Here is a 21,336-nt window from a genome sequence, read left to right on the forward strand (position 1 = left end):
TTCAGCCTCCACATTCTGCTTTCTCTATTCCACTTTCTCTCTCATTAATATTCCTATTAATGACTTAATAGGAATAACTGCTGCCGTAATCCTGTGTCTGTAACCCCAACCTCTCCTACTCACCCCCAAGAAAACTCAAGCTGCAGAGCATCTTTGAGACTAAACCCTCCCAACTGCTGTAATCCGGAGTATTTTCAACATGAGTGGGTGGGGGAGGGTGGCCAGCAGTGCTATGTTGTCAGGGAGCTTTCTTGAGCTGTCTTTTAGTGCATCCCAACATAATCCACAGACATAAGGAAGCCTGTCTACTGTGAACACTTCCAGTGAAGACTAAAAGCAGTATTTTAAGATCTTCTATAAATGACTTTTCTGGTTTTTAGCTTTTGCCTTAGATGCTAGGAAATACAGTTCCTTTGAATTTTGGAAGGAATTAATTTGTAGATGACATCATGCAGTACATTTAAATATGGCAGGATTGAGATTTTTTTTAACTCAGCATTTGCTTTTCTTGGTTAAATGCAACCAGTTTAGGGGTAATAATTGCTTAATATGCTTGGCACATTATTGAAATCCCTTATGAGAGGCTCAAAATGAGTCAGAAGGTCAATTTATTCCTTGGCTGGGTTCCTTTCACAACACGGGTTTTCCTGTGCTGCTGTTCAGGAGGAGCAATTAAAACTTTTTGTGTATTCAAAGCTTTCCAGCTGAATTCTGGCCCCATCAAATGATATCAGAGCTCTGGCTTTTGCCTGGTGGTGCAGAGCTTTGAATCTTTGGGGACCGTTTTTCCCCAAGCTTAAAAACACAAGATCCAAACTCTAAGGGACTCCTTACTTATTTCTCTAGCAAGCCCCTTTACTATCTCTGTGCCATCACACGGACTTTCTCCAGCTGTTAAGACACTTTGATAGCATTGTTACTGGACCACACACAGAACTAGGAAGTCTTTACATTATCATATCTTCCAGAGTAGTCTTGCCAATGTTCAGTAGGCAAAAACCATAGAAAGTTTGGTGGCTACCTGAGATTCACAAATCAGTGGCTTACAACTGCAAACTTCCCACTCCACTTGATCTACACACTAGATAGCTAAAGGACTTCAGGGTGGGAAGAATTTATAGCTTCAGCTGCCTTTGAATGATTTGATGAGCGCTTTCTCAGAAAAATCTCACTGAAGAACCTAGTATATCTCAGTTCTATTTGTGTTCCACTGAAGACGAGCCAGACTTTTATGAACCATAAATGTAGTTTGCATCCTCTTCTTTCCATAAAAATTTCCCCTTCCGCTGCCCAGTTTTTCTATTTTCTCTGGCTTTAAATCCTAGGATTTATAAAAGCAGAAAATGTTACAGTTCAAAAGGTTTTTTAATGCTCTGTCCAAAGCCACTGGTTTGAAAGAGGTGTTCTCCACTTTAAGATGTTCTATCTGAAGAGGTTTGGGAGCTAGGCAAACAGAGCTTTTATTTCAGTGCTGAGTTTAATGTTGAATAGATTTATGTGGAGGAAAGATTTTTCTCCTTTTTTCTTGGGCTGGTTGCTACAGAGCAATGACAGATGTTTTAATGGTTAGTGAGTAGAATGTTATCAAATCGTCAACTTCAAACATGGGAATTTTACACAACACCAAATGCTTATTCAAAGGAGGCTGTCCTAAGTCTCATGCACAACTTTTGTTATACTGCTAAAAGTGCATTGTTATCATTGCCGTATCTCAGAGGAAAAAAGGAAACATTTTGGATTAATGGCTTTAATAGATGACCTAAAAGGCATAATGTACAAATATATCAAGGCAAAAGAACTAATTCTGTTCTGGAACTCTCATAAGGGTCTGGCAACTAATCTTTATTTTTGGATCCTAGGTAGATGGAGTCCGAGAGAGACTGTCAGAGCAACAGTACAACAGACTTGTGGACTACATCACAAAGACATCTTGTCACCTGGCCCCTAGCTGTTCTTCCATGCAAATACCATGCCCTGTGGTGGCTGCAGAACCTCCCCCCTCCACTGTTAAAACATACCATTACTTGGTTGATCCACATTTTGCTCAGGTCTTCCTTAGTAAATTTACCATGGTGAAAAATAAAGCCCTGAGGAAAGGGTTTCCTTGAGTCCCCTCTGAGGTATTGATTCATACTTGTGTGATTTAGTTTTTGGGTTTCTTTGAGACAGGGTCTCACTACATTGCCCATGCTGACATCAAATTCTGTGGTTCAAGCAATCCTCCCACCTCAACCCACAAGTAGCTAGGACTGCAGACACATGCCACCATACAGGGCTGCATTTTTTTTAAAAAAGCCTAGGCAGCTCTAACATCTGATATGGACACAAGGCCAACAGTTTCCTTATTTAGATCCTTACCTCTAAAAGATACTTCAAAGTGACAAAACCGTGTTCCTTTCCCACTTACAATGATTAGCAGGTCCCTTACCACATACAGAGGATGCATTTCTTTTTGCTCTACGACACTTGCAAAAATTTCTACTGTAATTTGGATCTATTAACTCTCTGTTCCATCACAGAATGTGGCCAGGCCGGCCTTACAATGGAGAGCCAGAGTTAAAACTTAAAAGTTGCATCTGTTTTTGGGCCGAGTCACCACGTTTGCCTCATGCTCTTTGGTCTGGAAAGGCCTAGGATTCTTTAAATGAAATGCTTAGGACTTTGTGGCTTATTACATTTGTCACTTAACTGCAATGCTGTTCTTTGATTGAAAGCTGCTATGTGTATTTTCTCTGAAGTCTGCATTTTACTAAAATTTACAAAACAGTCTGATTACTGTCCAGGTACATTTTAGAAAAAGTGTTTTTCCAGTTTGTGTTTTACTAAGCAAACTCTGAGTAAATCCTTTGTCCTATATTGAATCCAGTCCCAAAGTGCTCAGGTGAGTTTCTCTAGTTCCATAAACAAAACATACATAGTGGGAACTCCCTGGTATGCCGTAGAGCACACAACAACCCCAATATTAATGCTAATAATTATACCAGTCCATTTCGTTTATTCTGTGGAACTGACTCGATAAAGCATGAAGATATTCCCAGTGTCTGATAATATTTTGCCCCTAAGAATGGGTTTGACTCAACATCTTGGGTTACCAAGATGTCTTCAATGTTCAGTAAATTATCTTACTTACAGTCCAGTAACTTAGAACATGTTTGCTGATTACATTTAAATTTGGGGCTACAGCTTGTTACCTACAACTTTGAGATGCTAAGATAATGCAATTTTAAATGCCCACGGGTTTTACTTGTTTTGGAGACAGACAGGGTCTCATTCTGTCACCCAGACTAGAGTACAGTGGAATAGTCATGGCTCACTGCAGCTTAAGCTCACTGCCTGGGCTCAAGGGATCTCACTCCAGCCTTCCAAGCGGCTGAGACTGCACCACCACAGGTATACATCACCATACCTGGCTGACTTTTTAAATTTGTTCTAGAGATAAGGTCTCGCTATGTTGCCCAGGCTGGTCTTTTACTCCTGAGTTCAAGCATTCCTCCCACCTCCGCCTCCCAAACTGTTGGGATTACAGGTGTGAGCCACCACGCCCAACACCCACTGATCTTCAACTCTCACATGTTGGGCATAAGAAGTCACTATGTAATTGTTACTGGAAAGCAAGATTTAATGAACAATTCTGACTATGAAAAATTGTTCTTTGTTCTGTAAATACTCATTTAGAAAAGTGACAGTTGTGAACCTCAAAAGTATTTCTAAAAATGTAAATATGCATTAATCCTTGTATCTTTTATGGTAATTTTGCATATTGATATGAATTATATAAAACTGTTTAAAAGGTATCCTTGAATTACTGACCACCCATACATGTCTATTGTTACCAGGTTTTACAATGCAAATTTTCTCTAATACCTGGGTTTAATACAGCTCACATCACTGAATTTTACAAGAGTTTAAATGGGTTAATATACAGGTTTTGTTATAATAAAGTTACTGATTAAATTAGCTTTGAATAAGTGTTGTTTTTTGAAGTTCTCCAGTATCACTTTGCTCGCAATAAACATGAATTGAAGTCCTAAAAAGACCTCTGAAAAAGTACCATACTTTGCTTGTCATTTAGCAGACATTACTCAATTCTAGTTAAGTAACCTTTTCTGGATTAGATATATATCCAAATTCTATTACATACTGTTAGCTTGTTATTAATAAAGCAATATTGAGTAAGAAACCCTACATTTGAATTACCTATTTCAACTATCTGGTGGTGGCACAGCTACCAAATAGTGGCAATGAAGGCCAAGGGATAGATTTTATTAGGATTCTATCTCTTCTTAGAGTCCACAGTACAGTAGTCTTACAGGCTCATGAAGAACACTTTAATCCATGGCCCAAGACCAAGTAACTGCAATGAAACGGACAAACTATCACAGTTAAAGAAGTGCTAGAACAATGAAATTTTAAATAACATGGAAATCAAATTAGCTTCATAAACAGTTAAATCCCAAACCAATTCTGATGCTATTAAGTGACCTGCATTATCATTAAAAACTAAGAAAGACTTACTGTCCAAAGTATTTGTTAATTGTTTATTTATCAAGAGGAACTATTTCTTAGCCCACATATTCATGTGTCATAGTTCAGGAGTCAGTGACAAACTTCTAGGTAATTCAACCTGAAGAAATTCTGTGAAGAGAAACACAAAGGCTAAGTTAGTGATAAACACTCTCTCAATACTCACCATCTTTGAGGATCAATTGAGGTCTATTCCTACTAGTAGACTTCACACCTTGATCACTCACTCTTAGCCACAGAAAAAGCACAGTTCAGGCTACCTGGACTCCAAGTTTCACTCTCCTTTAAGCTCCCTGACCACTCTGAATAGCCTCTTTTCCATTTTGGGCATACCACACCTTACTGTCATTGCTTGTGTGCATTGAACAAATTCTGCTTTTTTCCTTCTCCTCAATTCTACGCCCACCACTACCCCCACCCCACCGCCATTCCCCCTTATTTAGCCACATATTGTTTCTGTTCCAAGCCATATTTTTGTTCCTGTCTCCAAATGTTCTCTCATATAGGTTTTTAAACATAATCTTAAAAATGGTAAAAATCTAACAAATTTAGCCTATTAATATCTTCTGATTATAAAACGCATGCTCCCTGTAAATTTTGAAAATTTCAAAGTTAAAGCAAGTATGTTAAGATTATAAACAACCATTAGTATTTTCTTGATCTTTTTTCCTTAATACACGATACCCAACTTATGATGGTTTGACTTACAATTTTTTGACTTTCTAATGGATTTTCTGGGGTCTTACATGCATTTTTGACTTATGATATTCTCAACATATAAGGTTTATGGGGATGTAACCCCCATATATATAGTGCAACTGAAATGCTTATTTAGGAATACTGCCAGAATAGCAGTTTCACATTCTCTGTGTCACAGCAAACTCATTTACAAGGCATAAACCCAGACTAAAGTGTCAAAAAGAGACTTTACATTGTTCTTTTTTGTTAAATATACACATAAGATTCCAGAGTAGGAAGTCTCATCAGGTACTTCATACATGCTATCAAATCAATTTAGATGACTTTTCATCAGCACAGCAGTCTGTCCTTTTCTAGATATAGAACTTTAATTCACACTGTCCATGATGCATAAGGACCTTGTGAATACAACAGACCAAACCAGACCTATGGAAAGGCAGCTAGTCACTCGTGGACACCCACCTAACAAACTATAGTGTCCCAAATACTTTTTTTTTTAAAAAGTGACTTCTAAAAGTGTAACATTCATAATGCCAATCTAGCAATTAATAGTATAACCTATAAAAATGATTTTAAACATAAAAAGTAGTTTCATGTCAGCAAGATAGACTGTGAAGCTCCAGGTCCCCAAACCTCCACAAAAAATAATGAATAAATATATGGACCAAAAATTTAAAAAAGTTTAGCTTTGTAAGAACTCTAGAAAACAGTTGAGCAGCAACCAAAGGAACCACCTAACCAAGAAAAAGTCACACTCAAAGTAGCAGGAAATGGCATTTTTGCTCACTCTTGCCAAACGCCCTCCTCAGTGCAATACAGTCAGAAGAAAACTACCCTGTCTCTTCCCTTAGGACATAAAGAATGAAACTGGCCTGCAATGTTCTGGTTTGTATGGAGCTGCCCAAGGGACTGCTTTCTGTCTTTCCTGAATCAGAGTGCTAATGGGAACAATGGCATAGTTTGGACAGGAGGTTGGAAAGAGCTGAAAGCAATAATGGGTACCATGGCATGAGTGAGCTGCAGGGGAACACAGACCTACAGAAACCTGTGGGCAAGAGAGCAGAGGCAAAAGACTACAACAGAACAGCTAAGACTCCAAGAGGAAGCTGGAGGCAAACTCAGGAAAACTAAGAAAAACTAAAGGCAGCTGTGTATAGGAGGAAACTAAAACTAATGCATATGCAAAGGCCCAGGGAAGATGGCATCCCCAGAAAAAGTTGAGAGGACACCAAGCCTTTATGGTGCGCTAATCAGTGAAGGCCTTTCCATGCATGGAGCCAGTCTGCACAGGGAGAGGTAGCTGGTTTTGCAAATGCCTGAATTTCACAAAAGATCACAAGGCACATAAAGAAATACGGAAACATGAACGATTGAAAGAAACAAATCTCCACAAACCAACCCTGAAGAAACAGAAGCTGCTGACTTACTCTAAAAAACATTAAGAAAAACTATCTAAAAAATGCTCAATGAGCTAAAGGAGAATGTGGACAACTAAGCAAAATTAGATAAACATTATATAAGCAAGTGAGAATATAAACAAAGAGAAAATGATTTCTAAAAACCAAACATACTCTGGAGGTGAAAAATATAGTAACTGAATGGGGGGAGAAGGGGTAGGAATCACTAGAGGGATTTAACAGCAGACTCAGGCAGAGGAAAGAATCAGGAAACTTGAAGACAGATCATTTGAAGTTATCAAGTCTGAAGAGCAGGCCAGACATGGTGGCTCATGCCTGTAATCCCAAAACTTTGGGAGGCCAAGGTGGTAGGATCACCTGAGCCTAGGAGTTCAAGACTAGCCTAGGCAACATGGTGAGACCCCATCTCTATAAAATTAAATTTTTAAAAGTCTGGAAGAGAAAAAAAAAAAAGTAACTAGCTTAAGACATCTGACTACACCAAGCAGACCAATATAGAAAAAGGGCAGAGAGCTTAAAAAACCAAACAAAACACCTGTCAACTGAGAATAATACATCCCACAAAACAGTCCTTCAAAAATGAAGGAGAAATTCCCAGATAAAAAAGTCAAAGGAGTTTTATCATTAGATTTGCCTTACAGAAATGCTAAAGGGAATCCTTCAAGTTGAAACAAAAAGGACACCAGTCAGTAACTCAAAGTCATGTGAAAATATAAAGTTATCTGGCAAAGAATACAGAAACTTGTATTAAAATTTGGTTTGTGCCAGGTACAGTGGCTCCTGCCTGTTATCCCAGCACTTTGGGAGGTCCAGGCAGGCAAATCACTTGCGGTCAGGAGTTCAAGACCAGTCTGGCCAACACGGTGAAATCCCATCTCTACTAAAAATATAAAAATTAGCTGGGCACAGTGGGGCGCATCTGTAATTCAAGCTACTTGGGAGGCTGAGGCATGAGAATTGCTTGAACCCACGAGGTGGCAGTTGCAGTGAGCCGAGATTGCACCACTACATTCCAGCCTGGGTGACAGAGTGAGACTCCATCTCTTTTTAAAAAAAAAAAAAAAATTGGTCTGTAAATTCACTTTTAATTCTTTTATAGGATTTAAAAGACAAAAGCATAAGAACTATAGGTCCATGTTAATGGATACATAATATATAAACACATAATGTGTGATACCGGTAACACAGGAGAAGAGGGTGGGTGGTGTAAAGGAGTTGAGTTTTTACATGCAATTGAAGTTGTTATAAGTTTAAAATAAATCATTATAACTTTAGCATATTTCACGTAATTCCCATGGTAACCACAAAGAAAATACTGAATACAAAAGGAAAGACTGAAACATGTCACTATAAAAGAATGAGGAAAGAAATGAGGGACAAAGAAGCTGTAAGACATACAGAAAACAAAATGGCAATACTGTGTTTTTATCAGTAATAACCTTAAATGTAAATGGATTAAACTCCCCAACCAAAAGACAACGACAGAATGGATTAAAAACCTGGATCCAATTATATGCTGTCTACAAGACTCACTGTAGATGTAAGGACACACAAGATGTAAGACTCACTGTAGATGTAAGCTGAAAGTGAAAGGGTGGAAAAAGGTGTACCACACATACAGTAACCAAGAGAACAGGGGTAGCTACACTAAATGGGACAAAATAGACCAAGTCTAAAATGTTACAAGAGACAAACAAGAACATTCTATAATTTAAAAAGATTAATTCTAGATCTAGCAATTATAAATACATATGCACCAAACATCAGAGCTCTAAATATATGAAGCAAACACTGACAGAATTGAAGGGAGAAGCAGACAGCTCTACAATAGCAGTAAAGGACTTCAATATCCCACTTTCAATAACTGACAGAACAACTAGACAGAAGGATTAATAAGAAAACACAGGACTTGATCAACTGGACTTAACAAAACACTCCATCTAACAACAGAATACACATTTTTCCCAAGAGCACATGGAACATTCTCCAAGACAAACCATATTTTAGGTCACAAAATAAGTCTTAAATTTTAAAAGACTGGAAATCATACAAAGTATCTTTTCTGATCACAATGGCATGAAACTAGAAATCAAAAGCCAACGGAAAAGAGGAAAATCCACAAATGTGTTTCAGTTAAACAGACTAACAATCAACAAAAATAAATGACAAGGAAATTTTAAAAGAAAAACTATATCAACCTAAGAACTAGAAAAAGAGGAATCAAATCCAAATGTATCTGAGGTAAATAATATTAGAGATAAACAAAATAGACTACAATAGAGAAAAATCAAAGCCAACAGTCAGTTCTTTGAAAAGATCAAATCGACAAACCTTTAGTCAGACTAATAAAAAAGAGAACCACCAAATAACAGAGGGAACATTACAACTGATTGTACAGATCTAAAAGGAGTGAGAATGCTATGAACAATTACATGTAAACAAACGGGATGACCTAGAAGAAATAGAAATACACAACTCAAAAAAGAAAATTTTGCGGGGGGTGGGGACAGCATCTCCCTCTGATACCTAGGCTGGAGTGCAATGGTGCAATCACTGCTCACTGCAGCCTTGACCTCCCAGGCTCCGGTGATGCTCCCAGGTAGCTGGGACTGCAGGCATGCGCCATCACACACATTATTTTTTGTATTTTTTTTTTTTTTGTAGAGACGGGGTTTCACCATGCTGCCCAGGCTGGTTTCAAACTCCTGGGCTCAAGCAATTCACCTGCTTTGGCCTCCCAAAGTGCTGGGATTAGAGGCTTTATGAGCTACCACACCCACCCTAGAAATCCTAACCAAGACTGGATCAGGAAAAAAGTAATCTGAACATCTATAACTAGTAAGAATTTTTAGTCAGTAGCCAAAAACTTCAACAAAGAAGAGTCCAAGACCACATGGTGAATCCTACCAAACTTTTTTTGAGACAGGGTCTCATATTTTGTTATCCAGGACGGAGTACACTGCTGTGATCATAGCTTACTGCAGCCTTAAACTCCCATGCTCGAGTGAACCTCCTGCCTCAGCCTCCCAAATAGCTGAGACTACAGGCATGTACCACCACACCCAGCTAATTAAAAAATATATATATATATATATTTATTTTTGTTTGTTTGTTTGTTTGGTAGAGACGGGGTCTTGCCATGTTGCACAGGCTGATCTTTAACTTCTGGGCTATAGTGATCCTCCTTTCTCAGCCTCCCAAAGGGCTGGGATTATAGGCATGAGCCACCATGCCCAGACCTCTGTGAAACCAGCACCAATCCTCCTCAAGTTTTTCCAAAAACAGTGAGAAAAAGTGAACATTTCCACATTCATTCTATAAGGCCAGCATTATCTTGATACCAAAGACAAACACACAAGAAAACTATAGGCCAAATCCTTGAACACAGATGCAAAAAATCCTCAACAAACCACTAGCAAACCAGATTTCACAGTGCATTAAAAGAATCATACACCATGATTAAGTAGAATTTATCCCTAGAATGCAAGGACAGTTCAACACATTTTGTGACATACCACACTGACAGAATGAAGGATAAAAAACACATCTCAAAAAAATGCAGAAAAAGTATTTGACAAAATTCAACATCCTTTCATGATCAAAACTATCAACAGAAGCAATGTACTTCAACCCAACCATGGCCAAAAAGGACAAACTAATATACTGAACACAGAAAACGTGAAAGCTTTTCCTCTAAGACCTAGAGCCAGACAAGGATGCCCACTCTTGCCACTTCTATTCAATGTAGTACTAGAAGTCCTAGCCAGAGCAGTAAGGCAAGAAGGAATATGCAGCATCCAAAAAGGAAAGGAATAAGTAAAACTATCTGTTTACAGATCACATAATCTTACCTCCAGCAAACCCTAAAGATTTCTCACACAGAAGTGTCAGAATAAATCAAAATAAATGAATTCTGCTAAGTTGGAGGATACAAAAATCAGCTCTTTCTATACACCAACAAGAAGGAAATAAAGGAATCCCTAAAAAAGGAAATTAAGAAAATAATTCTATTTATAATAGCACAAAAATAATACTTAGGAATGTATTTAACCAGGAATATGAAAGACTTAAACACTGACCTAGATGAAAGATATATACCTGTACACTGCTAAAAAAAAAAAACTAGCAAATCTCAATCATGCAATCCCCACAGTAAATACAGAATATACACAAAGAAAATACAGAATATACACAAAACAAACGGAAATAAGAAGGAAACTGAAACACGTCACTGTAAAATAAAGGAAAAATATGGAAAGAAATGTGTGTCCTTGGACACACTGTTTTGATTACAGTAGTCTCCTTTTATCCAGGGTGGTATGTTTCAAGACACCTCCAGTGAATTCCTGAAACTAGGGATGGTACCAAACCCTACATAGCTATGTTTTTTCCTATATACACACACACCTATAATAAAGTTTAACTCATAAATTAGGCATAGTAAGAGATTAGCAACAATAAAACAAATTAAAGATGCAAAATACTGCTAAAAGAAATTAAAGATACAAAGAAGAAGAAAGACATCCCATGTTCATGGATTGGAATACTTAATAGTATTAAGATGTCCATACTACCAAAAGTAATCTACAGATTTAATGCAATCCCTATCAAAATCCCAATGGCATTTTTTACAGAAATAGAAAAATCCATCCTAAAATTCACACTCTTAAGAAACCCCAAATAGCTAGAACACTCTCGGGGCAGGGGGAAAAAAAGAACAAAGCTGAAGGACTCACACTTACTGATTTTAAAGCATACTACAAAGCTACAGTGTAGCAGTCATCCCTTATTTGTGGTTTAACCTTCTACCACTTCAGTTACCCACAGTCAACTGCAGTTCAAAAACAGGTGAGGACGGTACAACAAGATATTGAGAAATCACATTCACCTTATATTACTACACACTATCATTGTTCTATTTTGTTATTGTTGCTAATCTCTTACTATGCCTAATTTATGAGTTAAATGTCATCATAGGTAGGTATGTATAGGAAAAACAACATAATATATACAGGATTTGGTACTATCTGTGGTTTCAAGAATCACTGGAGGGGTCTTGAAACATATCTTAAACAGACTAGTGTAATCAAAACAGTGTAGTACTGACCTGAAGACAGACATACAGACTAATGAAATAGACAGCCCAGAAATAAACTCTCACATTTAGAGTCAAATGATTTCACCAAGGTACCAAGACCATTCCATGGAAGAGGACAATCTTAACAAACGATTTTGGGAAAACTGGATACCACATGTAAAAGAATACAGTTGGCTCTTTACACCCTAGACAAAAATTCAAGTGAATCAAAGATCTAAAGATAAGAGCTAAAACTATAAAACTCGTAGAAGAACACATAAAAAAGACTTCATGACACTGGATTTGGCAATGACTTACTGAATATGACACTAAAAGCACATAAAACAAAAGTAAAAATAAATTCGACATCAAAATTTCTGTGTATCAAGGGACACAACAGAGTGAAAAGGCAACCTATGAAATGGGAGAAAATATTTACAGATCATATCTAATAAGGGGTTAATATCCAGAATATATACAGAACCACAACTTAACCAGTAAACAAAAAACCAAATTTGAAAATGAGCGGAACTGAATAAACTTCTCCAAAGATAACATACAAATGGCATATAAGCACATGAAAAGATGCTTAACATCACAAATAATCAGGAAAATGCAAATCAAAACAACAATGTGATAACACCTCGTAACTATTAGGATGGCTACTATCAAAAATACCAAAATTATGCCAGGCACAGTGACTCACGCCTGTAATCCCAACACTTTGGGAGGCCAAGGTGGATGGATCACCTGAGCCCAGGAATTCAAGCCCAGCCCAGGTAATACAGTGAAACCCTGTCTCTACTACAAATACAGAAGTTAGCCAGGTATGGTGGCACATGCCTACAGTGCCAGCTTCTTGGGAGGCTGAGGCAGGAAGATCCCTTGAGCCTGGGAGGCTGAGGCTGCAGTGAGCCATGATTGCACTACAGCCTGGCTGACAGAAGGAGATTCTGTTAAAAAAAAGTGTTGGGGAGGATGGAAAGAGTGTAAAATGGTGCAGCCACTATGGAAAACGGTATGGCAGTTTCTTAAGAGATTAAAAATCCTATGATTCCAGCAATTCCACTTTTGAATATATCCCAAAAGAACTGAAAGCAAGGCCTTGAAGGAATATTTGTATGCCTAGGTTCACAGTATCACTCGCAACAATCAAAAACTGGAAGCAACCCAAGCGTCTACTGATGGATGAATGCATAACAATGTGACACAACTAAAATAGATCATTCAGCTTTAAAACGAAAGGAAACTTTGACACATTCTGTAACATGGATGAACCTTGAGTACATTACACTAAGTGAAATAAGCCAGTCACAAGAAAACAAATACCATATGATTCTACTTAGGAGATGCCTGGGGTAGCCAAATTCTTAGAAAGTAACACAGTGGCTGCCAGGGTCTAAGTGGAGGTGTGAATGGGTTGCTTAATGGATATAGTTTCAATTCCATAAGATGAAGAATTCTGGAGACTGGTTGCACAATGTGAATGAACTTAACACTACTAAACTGTACAATTAAAAATGGTTAAGATGGCAAATTTTATATTACAGATGCTCCTTAACTTACCATCAGGTTACATTCTGATAAAACCATCATAAGTTTAAAATATCTTAAGTTGAAAATGCATTTAATACACCTAACCTACATCATAGCTTAGCCTTCCCTATCTTAAATGTGCTCAGAACACTTATGTTAGCCTACAGTTGCAGAAAATCATCTAACACAAAGCCTAGCTTATAACAAAACACTGAGTATCTCACACAACACTACCGAGTACAGCATCCGTTGTTTACCTTTGTGATTATGTGTCTGACTGGGAGATGTGGTCATTGCTGCTCCCCCACATCACAAAAGTATTGTGCCACTTACTGCTCATGTGGACAAAGATCAAAATCCAAAGTATGGTTTCTACCAAATGTGTATCACTTCCACACCATCGTAAAGTCAAAAAATCTTCAGTCCAAACATTGTAAGTCACGGACAGTCATCTGTATTTGCATTTTACCACAATTAGAAAAATTTTTAAGTAACTTCAAATAACCATATTACCTTTATATTCCAAGATTACTTTACACTCTGAAAGATACCAGCCTTCCTCATCTCCTCAAAATCTTTCATGGCATCATAGTTTCTGTAGAAATCTGCGTATGCCTTCTTTCTTTTATCAGCCACACCAACCTAAAAAGCAACCATCCATTAGTTTATTTTTCAGATTACTGGAAATTAGATTTCAGATTATAATATCTAAAGACAAGGTAGCACACATGTTTGTGTTCACCCTTTAATTTAAACCCTACATTTTCTAAGGGGTGGAGGTGGTGACAGATAAAAAAGGAAGACAAAGTGTAAGAAATAGCTACACTTGCAAAGAAAAGAATGGGGGAATAAGGTGTCTATTTTGTTTTGTTTGAGGTTTCCGTACACAAAGGGCGGGCAGGGTTCAACAGAGAAAGAACAAATGAAGATCCAAGACAAAATATGGAAAGTTTAAGTGATTTTACTATTATTTTTTTTTTAAACATGGGGTCTCCCTCTGCAGAAATACACAAAAATCATGCTACCTGATGGAGTAATGTAGTAAGAATCCTTTACCTGACCAGTTTTACTACTTCACTTCTACTTGAATTACCAATTTCTTCCCAGTAATAAATCAAGAGGCAGAGGCCGGGTGTGGTGGTTCATGCCTATACTCCCAGCACTTTGGGAGGCCGAGGGGGACGAATCACGAGGTGAGGAGTTGGAGACCAGCCTGGCCAACATGATGAAACTCCATCTCTACTAAAAATACAAAAATTAGCCGGGCATGGTGGTGGGCAGTTGTAATCCCAGCTACTTAGGAGGCAGAGGCAGGAGAACTGCTTGAACCCGGGAGGCCTCGGAGGGTTCAGTGAGCCGAGATCGTGACACTGCACTCTAGCTTGGGTGACAGAGCAAGACTCTGTCTTGAAAAAAATAAAATAAAAAGAGGCAGAAGCGCAAGTGCTGGGGGCCATCATTACACATACGGTTAATTTGGACTCTCCCTACTTCATTTAATCATCCATCTGACAGACAGGAGACAGCCAAAGGTCCTGGAAAAACAGCCTGAAGGCTGACTGTTGGACCCAGATCCCACGACACTGAGGGAGAACTGCACATTTGCCTGCCCTTTCAGGACTGATTCTTTCTGACTAATGGCCACAGGCACACTGGGGGTAAATAGGGTGGAGCCAGGAGAAGTTGCACCTTTTGCAGTGGGAAGAACCCTAGTCTTTTCAGCTCCTGTGTGGTGGCCTGGTATTCAATCTGTGAGGTGGGGGCCTGTTAGCAGGACACCCCCTCACTTTGCCGAGTCTGTTTTATTTGTTCCTTTTCACCCAATAAATTCAGCCCTCCTCACCCTTCAGTGTGTCCATGTGCCTAATTTCTCCTGGTTGTGACACAAGAACCCAAATTTAGCTAAACTAAGGAGCAAAAACTCTGCATCACATCCATCGCTTCTACAAACGTTTACTTCATGCCCACTATATAGGCCAGGCAGCAGGAATCTCAAGCACCAAAAGATTTTTTGTGCTTGTCTCTCCAAAGAGTACCAAAGCATAGGTCCACTTACTGCTTTCTCAGTGTTCCATCTCCTCTTTGCTCTCCCAGTTCTCCCTAATTTTTTTTTTTGAGACAGTCTGGCTCTATCACCCAGCCTGGAGTGCAGTGGTGCGATCTCCGCTCACTGCAACCTCCGCCTCCCCATTTTTTTTGTTTTTTGCTTTTTTTGAGACAGAGTCTTGCTCTTGTTGCCCAGGCTGGAGTGCAATGGTACGAACTCGGCTCACTGTAACCTCCACCTCCTGGGTTCAAGCAATTCTCCTGCCTCAGCCTCCCAAGCAGCTGGGATTACAGGTGCCCGCCACTACGCCCAGCTAATTTTTTTGTATTTTTACTAGAGATGGGGTTTCACCGTGTTGGCCAGGCTAGTCTCAAACTCCTGACCTCAGGTGATCTGCCCGCCTCTGCCTCCCAAAGTGCTGGGATAACTGGCGTGAGCCACTGCACCTGGCCTCGCCTCCCAATCTTGGCTGACACCTCTGCTTCCCAGGCTCAAGCCAACCTCTCACCTCAATCTCCCGAGTAGCTAAGGCCACAGGCATATCATGTATTTTTGTAATTTTAGAAGAAATGCGGCTGGGTGCCGTGGCTCACGCCTGTAATCCCAGCACTTTGGGAGGCCGAGACGGGTGGATCACGAGGTCAGGAGATCGAGACCATCCTGACTAACACGGTGAAACCCCATCTTTACTAAAAAATACAAAAAAAATTAGCTGGGCATGATGGTGGGCACCTGTAGTCCCAGCTACTCGGGAGGCTGAGGCAGGAGAATGGCGTGAACCCAGGAGGCGGAGCTTGCAGTGAGCCGAGTTCGTGCCACTGCACTCCAGCCTGGGCAACAGAGCAAGACTCCGTCTCAAAAAAAAAAAAAAAAAAGGAAAAGAAATGCCCAGCTAATTTTTGTATTTTAGTAGAGACGTAGTTCTTCCATATCGCCCAGGCTGGTCTTGAACTCGTGAGCTCAAGCAATCCGCCCACCTCGGCCTCCCAAAGTACCAGGATTACAGGCATGAGCCACCAGACCCAGTCCCTCTCCCTTACTTGCAAGGCTCAGATTCCACCTCCTCTATCAAATAGCTATGACCCACAATAACTGTGACCCACAACGTCCCCCAAAACCATTCTTTCAGTTATGTTCTATCTTGCAATGTCTTCTAATTTTTTTTTTTTACCTCCCCAACTTGACTCTAAGTTCTTTAAGAATAGAGATTTAGATACACGCCTTTTGTGTCCTCCAAAGCACTGGGAACTCTACATTACCTAACACCGTACTGAATTTTATACACTGCCTCTAATTCAACAGGTCCTTTTAATAACCTATTTGTGTGTCCAGCACCCAGCAATAGAGTGCCACAGTAAACAAGAGACATGGTACCTGCCTTAATGAGGCTCACAGCCCAGTAAAGAATATAAACACTAAACAAAAATTAAGTACAGAGTTTAAAAGCAAAGCTCTGAATTCTTTCATGGGGTATTATGACAAGAATAATAAACATATTATCAAAAGCATTTTTATGGAAAAGTTGTAAATATGCAGCCTTTGATTAAAAATAAAGGGCATAACAAAATCCACATTAGGCAGAGTGTTAAAATGCAATTCTGTGACAATTACTCAAAGTGTCAAACAGAACCATAATCAGCTGACCATTCCTGCACGTTCCACACTCATGGATTCAGCCAACCAAGGACTGAAAACATTTGAGGAAAAAAATAAAAAATGCTACAAAATTAAAAATACAGTATAAACTACTGACATAGCATTTATATTGCATTAGGCATTATAAGTACTCTAGAGATGAATTAAAGTATCATCAGGGCTCCTGAACCAATCCCCCATGGATAGAGGGGCAGAGCTCCTCTGCATACTAGCTTCTGTAATGGGTTGAATTGTGTTTGACCAAAATTCATGTGTTTAAGTCCTAACGCTCAGTACCTCAGAATCTAAACGTTTTTGGAAATAAGGGCTTTAACAAGATAACTAAGTTAAAATGAGGCCATTTAGGGTGGGCCCTAATCCAATTTGACTGAAATTCTTTTAAGAAATTCAGCAAGCCAGGTGTGGTGGCTCACGACTGTAATCCCAGCACTTTAGGAGGCCAAGGCAGGTGGATCCCTTGAGTCCAGGAGTTCAAGACCAGCCTGGACAACGTGACCAACTCTGAAACCTCATCTCTATAAAAAATATAAAAATTAGCCAGTTGTGGTGGTGTGTACCTGCAGTCCCAGGTACCGGGTGACAGAGTAAGACCCTGTCTCAAAGAAAGAAAGAAAAAGGAAAGAAGGAAAAAAAATGAAAAGAAGGGCAGAAAAAGGAAAGGAAGGAAGGAAAGGAAAAGGAAATGAAGTTCAGCCACAGATATATGCCCACAGAGGACCCTGTGAAGACAAAGAAGGGAGCCATCTACAAGCCAACAGAGGCCTCAGAAGATATCAACCCTGCCAACAGATTTCCAGCCTCCTGAACTGCGAGCAAATTTAAGGCACCCAGTCTATGGTTCTTTGTTATGGCATTCCAGCAAACTAACAGGTTTCATTTAAAGATGGAGGACAAGCTATAGTTCCTGTCACACTGAAGTGAGTGCAGAAAGGGTTAGAAGGAAACACATTACAAGGGGGATTTCTTTAAAAGATTTTTCAACCAAAAACACATACTTTATGACCTCTGGCACAAAGTAAAAAACATACATACCTTATACAAAGCTGCAACTCCCAGGGATAGCACGAATGCTGTAACCATATGAAATCGCAGACGCCTGGCCAGAAGGCCACGCATCTGAGGTTTTGGCAAAACTTCAGGTGCCATGGTAGTTACTGTCCTTGATACGTATGCCAACCTTAAGAGATTCAGAAAATATGATTAAGTACAGAGTTTATTTAAGCCATAAACTTGAGAATGGCCACCTGGAAGCATTGGAGTTGTCCTGAATATAAACTCCGATTAGCAGCAGGTACAAATGAAATGTTTTTCTTTTTTGGCAGAAACAGGGTCTAGCTATGTTCCCCAAGCTGGTCTTAAAAACTCCTGCCCTCAAGTGATCACCCTACCTCGTCTTCCCAAAGTGCTGGGATTCCAGCCTACAAGTGGGTTAAGAAAAAATTAGAGGCAATTCCTAAATTGTTCATCAAGAATTTACACTTAAATAACATAAACTACTGACTGACTAAACGCTGTCATTTGTGTCACAAATCCAGGAATAATATTTGGGTTGAGACATGGGTGAGGGACGGGACTGAAGTCCAATACTCAGGTCTCTGGGCCCTGCATACCTCATGTAGCTCTCCCTACTGAGCTTTTTTTCCTTTCTCGGGTAAAATAATAAAAGAAAAACTCTGAAGAAAATAACATATCAAAAGAATTCTCATGCACAGTACATTTTACTACCTAGAGAATCACAGCACGACAGTGGATGGATTCCTCTCACAAAGCCTAAGCTGTCTCTTGGCTTAGCCTGTTTCACCTCTCCCTCCCCCAGCCCCCATACACTGAGCGACTACCGTAAATAAAGGCGACTAACTGCGGCACACTAGTAATGGGCGAGCAAAGGCAACAAAAATCTTTCCCAACAAGAAAAATAAGCACTGGCTCCACATTGTGATTAACGATGGCAAACCCATTCATGGAACATTTACTCTTCTAAAAATTTTCTGTCCACTCGTTAAATCTTCGCGACAACCCTGTCAGATCATGAGGCAGGTGTTTTCCTAGGTCACACGATATACCATTAAAACTTGGACGGGAACGCGGCAATTGCCATGAGGGCCCAAATTCCCTAACTACTCCTTTGCCCAGCCTCACCCGGGGACCCAAAGACCCTTGCGTCCCTGCAGGCCTTCAGCTAACGCGGCCGGGGGTAGGATGGGAAGCCGTGGGGCGACGGAGGTTGCAGGAAGCCCATCCTTTCCCTCCTGCGGCAGGCACGGTGACCCTCCTCCAGCTTCCCAGCTCTAATTTAAAACGCTGCCACACAGCGAGCGACGCTGCCAGCTGCTTCGCCTACACTGACCCTTGCGCCTCACGACCAGCTGCAGAAGAAACCACCACCTCTTTTTTCACGGGAGAAACACCAGGGCCAAATAGGTCAAATGACCTCACCAAGGTCACGATGGCTGGGAAAAACCGCAGCGGGTACCGGCCCCGGGTCGGCTCACTCCGAACCCGCTGGGTCCTCGAGGGTCCCGCAGCCCACCCGGCTTCGGTGGGGCCGTCGCAACCCACCCGGTCCCTGTGGTCCACCCGCCGCCCTCCTGAGGCCGCAGCGGAAGCGTGAGGGGGTAGATGCGGAAGAGAGGCCCGAAGCTTCACCACGGCCGACACACAGAATCACGACTAAATCCGAGGCAGAGAGAAAGCGGGAGGCTGCTGTTGTGACAACCCGAAGTGTCGGGGTGGAGATGCAAAACCGACCACACTTACCGCAATACCAACGTCCTTCCCAACTAAAGGAAAAATGGACGGCACTCCAGCCGCGCGCAGGCGCGGAATAACAGTGCACCGAGAGAACCTGGCGACGGTAGCCGAAGGAGTTCAAAAGACCTCTAGCGCGCCCACCGCAGGTGACAGCCGAAGTTCATTTTCGTGATCTGCTTCTTTCCTGTGTGACCTTGCAAAATGGGCTTGACCTCCTCATTTATCGACCTCTTTATCTTCTTAGTAAATTGAAGGTATTAGTCGTACTCATACACAGAGTCCCAAACTATGTGCACAAACCGACATTTTAATTATAACCAACTGTATGCGAATAACCGTTTGGCTTGGGTAAAAGGTGGAAAAGCCGACTTCTAGGAGCTCAGAGTCCAGAAGATGAGAAAGATAAACAGATTAATACCGATCCCATGAAGTGGGCACTACCACAGAGACGTGGCCCAGCTACTGCAGAAGCAATTCTCTACCTGGCAAAGCTGAGGACGTTTTGATAGAGGGGCGGTATTTGTGTGGGGTTCTTGAGAAAGCACAAGGGTTTTGAAGGAAGGCAACTGGAAGTTCGTGGAAAGCGGTGTAGAAGGGTGAGGCTCTTGTGCCTTAATGATGCCGAGCTGTTTTTATTGAAATAACCTGAATTATTTAAGTCACCCCCATCAAGCCCTGTGGAAGATAACTGGGACACAACAGATGCATGATATTGAGTCAATACACTGAGTACCTACTACGTGCCAGATTCTGCTAAACAAGAGGACAGAGGAGGCTCATTCTGGTCAGGGAGTCTTTGTCCTCAACCTATTAACAAACACTCTGGAGGTGAAACCTTTCAGCCACGAAGAAAGGTACTAATTGAGACTCAGAAGTAGGTTTGGACTTTACCAACGTTTTTCAGGCCTCTTATCAAGCAAGGGTCTACCCAGCTGAAAATCTTTGCATGGAATTTGTCCAAAGAGTAATTTGTTTCTTCTCTCTTTCCTTCCCCACCCCACCATTGGCCCAAAGAAGAAGTGGTGAACTTCAGAGTTCACACGGATTAGTGTATGTGAAACCGTCAGGGAAAGCTTCAGACAAGACGTGGAAGAGATGGAAGCAGACCTGAGTTTCAGTCTAATGGAAAGGCTGGAAAACTGGAGAAATTGGAGAGACAACATTGGCTGGGAGAAGATGGCAAAGACAGGCACACTCAGGGCACAGAGCCTGAACTGAGTGAAATACTGAGTGTTTGTTCTGTGCTTCCCTAGCTATCCAGTGAACCATAGTGAATGACTGAGGGTGACACATGAATAAAACCTGAGTGGTAGGGGTGAAGAGAGACATGTTACATATAGGTTCTGTCCTAGAACCGAACAGACCTGGATTTGAGACCCAGCTCATCAACTTGTAGCTGGCAAATTTCTTAATCTTTCTAAGTCTGCTTTCTCCTGTAAAAATAGTACCCATTTTGTTGGGTTGTGATGTAAATTAAATGGGATAATGTATATGCAGCTTGAGTATCCCTTATCTGAAATGTTTGAGACCAGAAGTGTTTCAGATTTTGGATGTTTTCAGATTTTTTAGTATTTGCAGAATACATGCCAGTTGAGCATCCCAATAGGAAAATCTGAAATCCGAAATGC

The 21,336-nt window shown here is 40.5% G+C and overlaps 2 protein-coding genes across 8 annotated transcripts in view; one reads left to right on the forward strand and one right to left on the reverse strand.

Annotated features, from left to right (window-relative positions):
* Positions 1–3,957, forward strand: part of VPS13B (vacuolar protein sorting 13 homolog B) — an 870,718-nt gene extending 866,761 nt beyond the window's left edge. For all 7 annotated transcript variants that reach the window (XM_037999868.2, XM_073018246.1, XM_037999863.2 and 4 more), the window contains exon 62: positions 1,860–3,957. In XM_037999868.2, the coding sequence (XP_037855796.2) occupies positions 1,860–2,108 (249 nt within the window). In that variant the 3' untranslated portion in view covers positions 2,109–3,957. The remainder of the gene's footprint in view (positions 1–1,859) is intronic.
* Positions 3,958–4,524: 567 nt separating this feature from the next.
* COX6C (cytochrome c oxidase subunit 6C) lies at positions 4,525–19,831 on the reverse strand. The gene is made up of 4 exons (XM_008001189.3): positions 19,715–19,831; positions 17,990–18,134; positions 13,768–13,896; positions 4,525–4,635 (listed from the first exon to the last, which is right to left on the reverse strand). Exons 2-3 carry the CDS (start codon positions 18,101–18,103, stop codon positions 13,783–13,785), a joined length of 228 nt encoding a protein of 75 aa, XP_007999380.1. The 5' UTR covers positions 18,104–18,134; positions 19,715–19,831; the 3' UTR covers positions 4,525–4,635; positions 13,768–13,782.
* Positions 19,832–21,336: the final 1,505 nt, after the last annotated feature.

The sequence above is a fragment of the Chlorocebus sabaeus genome, chromosome 8, assembly GCF_047675955.1.
Source record: "Chlorocebus sabaeus isolate Y175 chromosome 8, mChlSab1.0.hap1, whole genome shotgun sequence".
Classification (NCBI taxonomy): domain Eukaryota; kingdom Metazoa; phylum Chordata; class Mammalia; order Primates; family Cercopithecidae; genus Chlorocebus; species Chlorocebus sabaeus.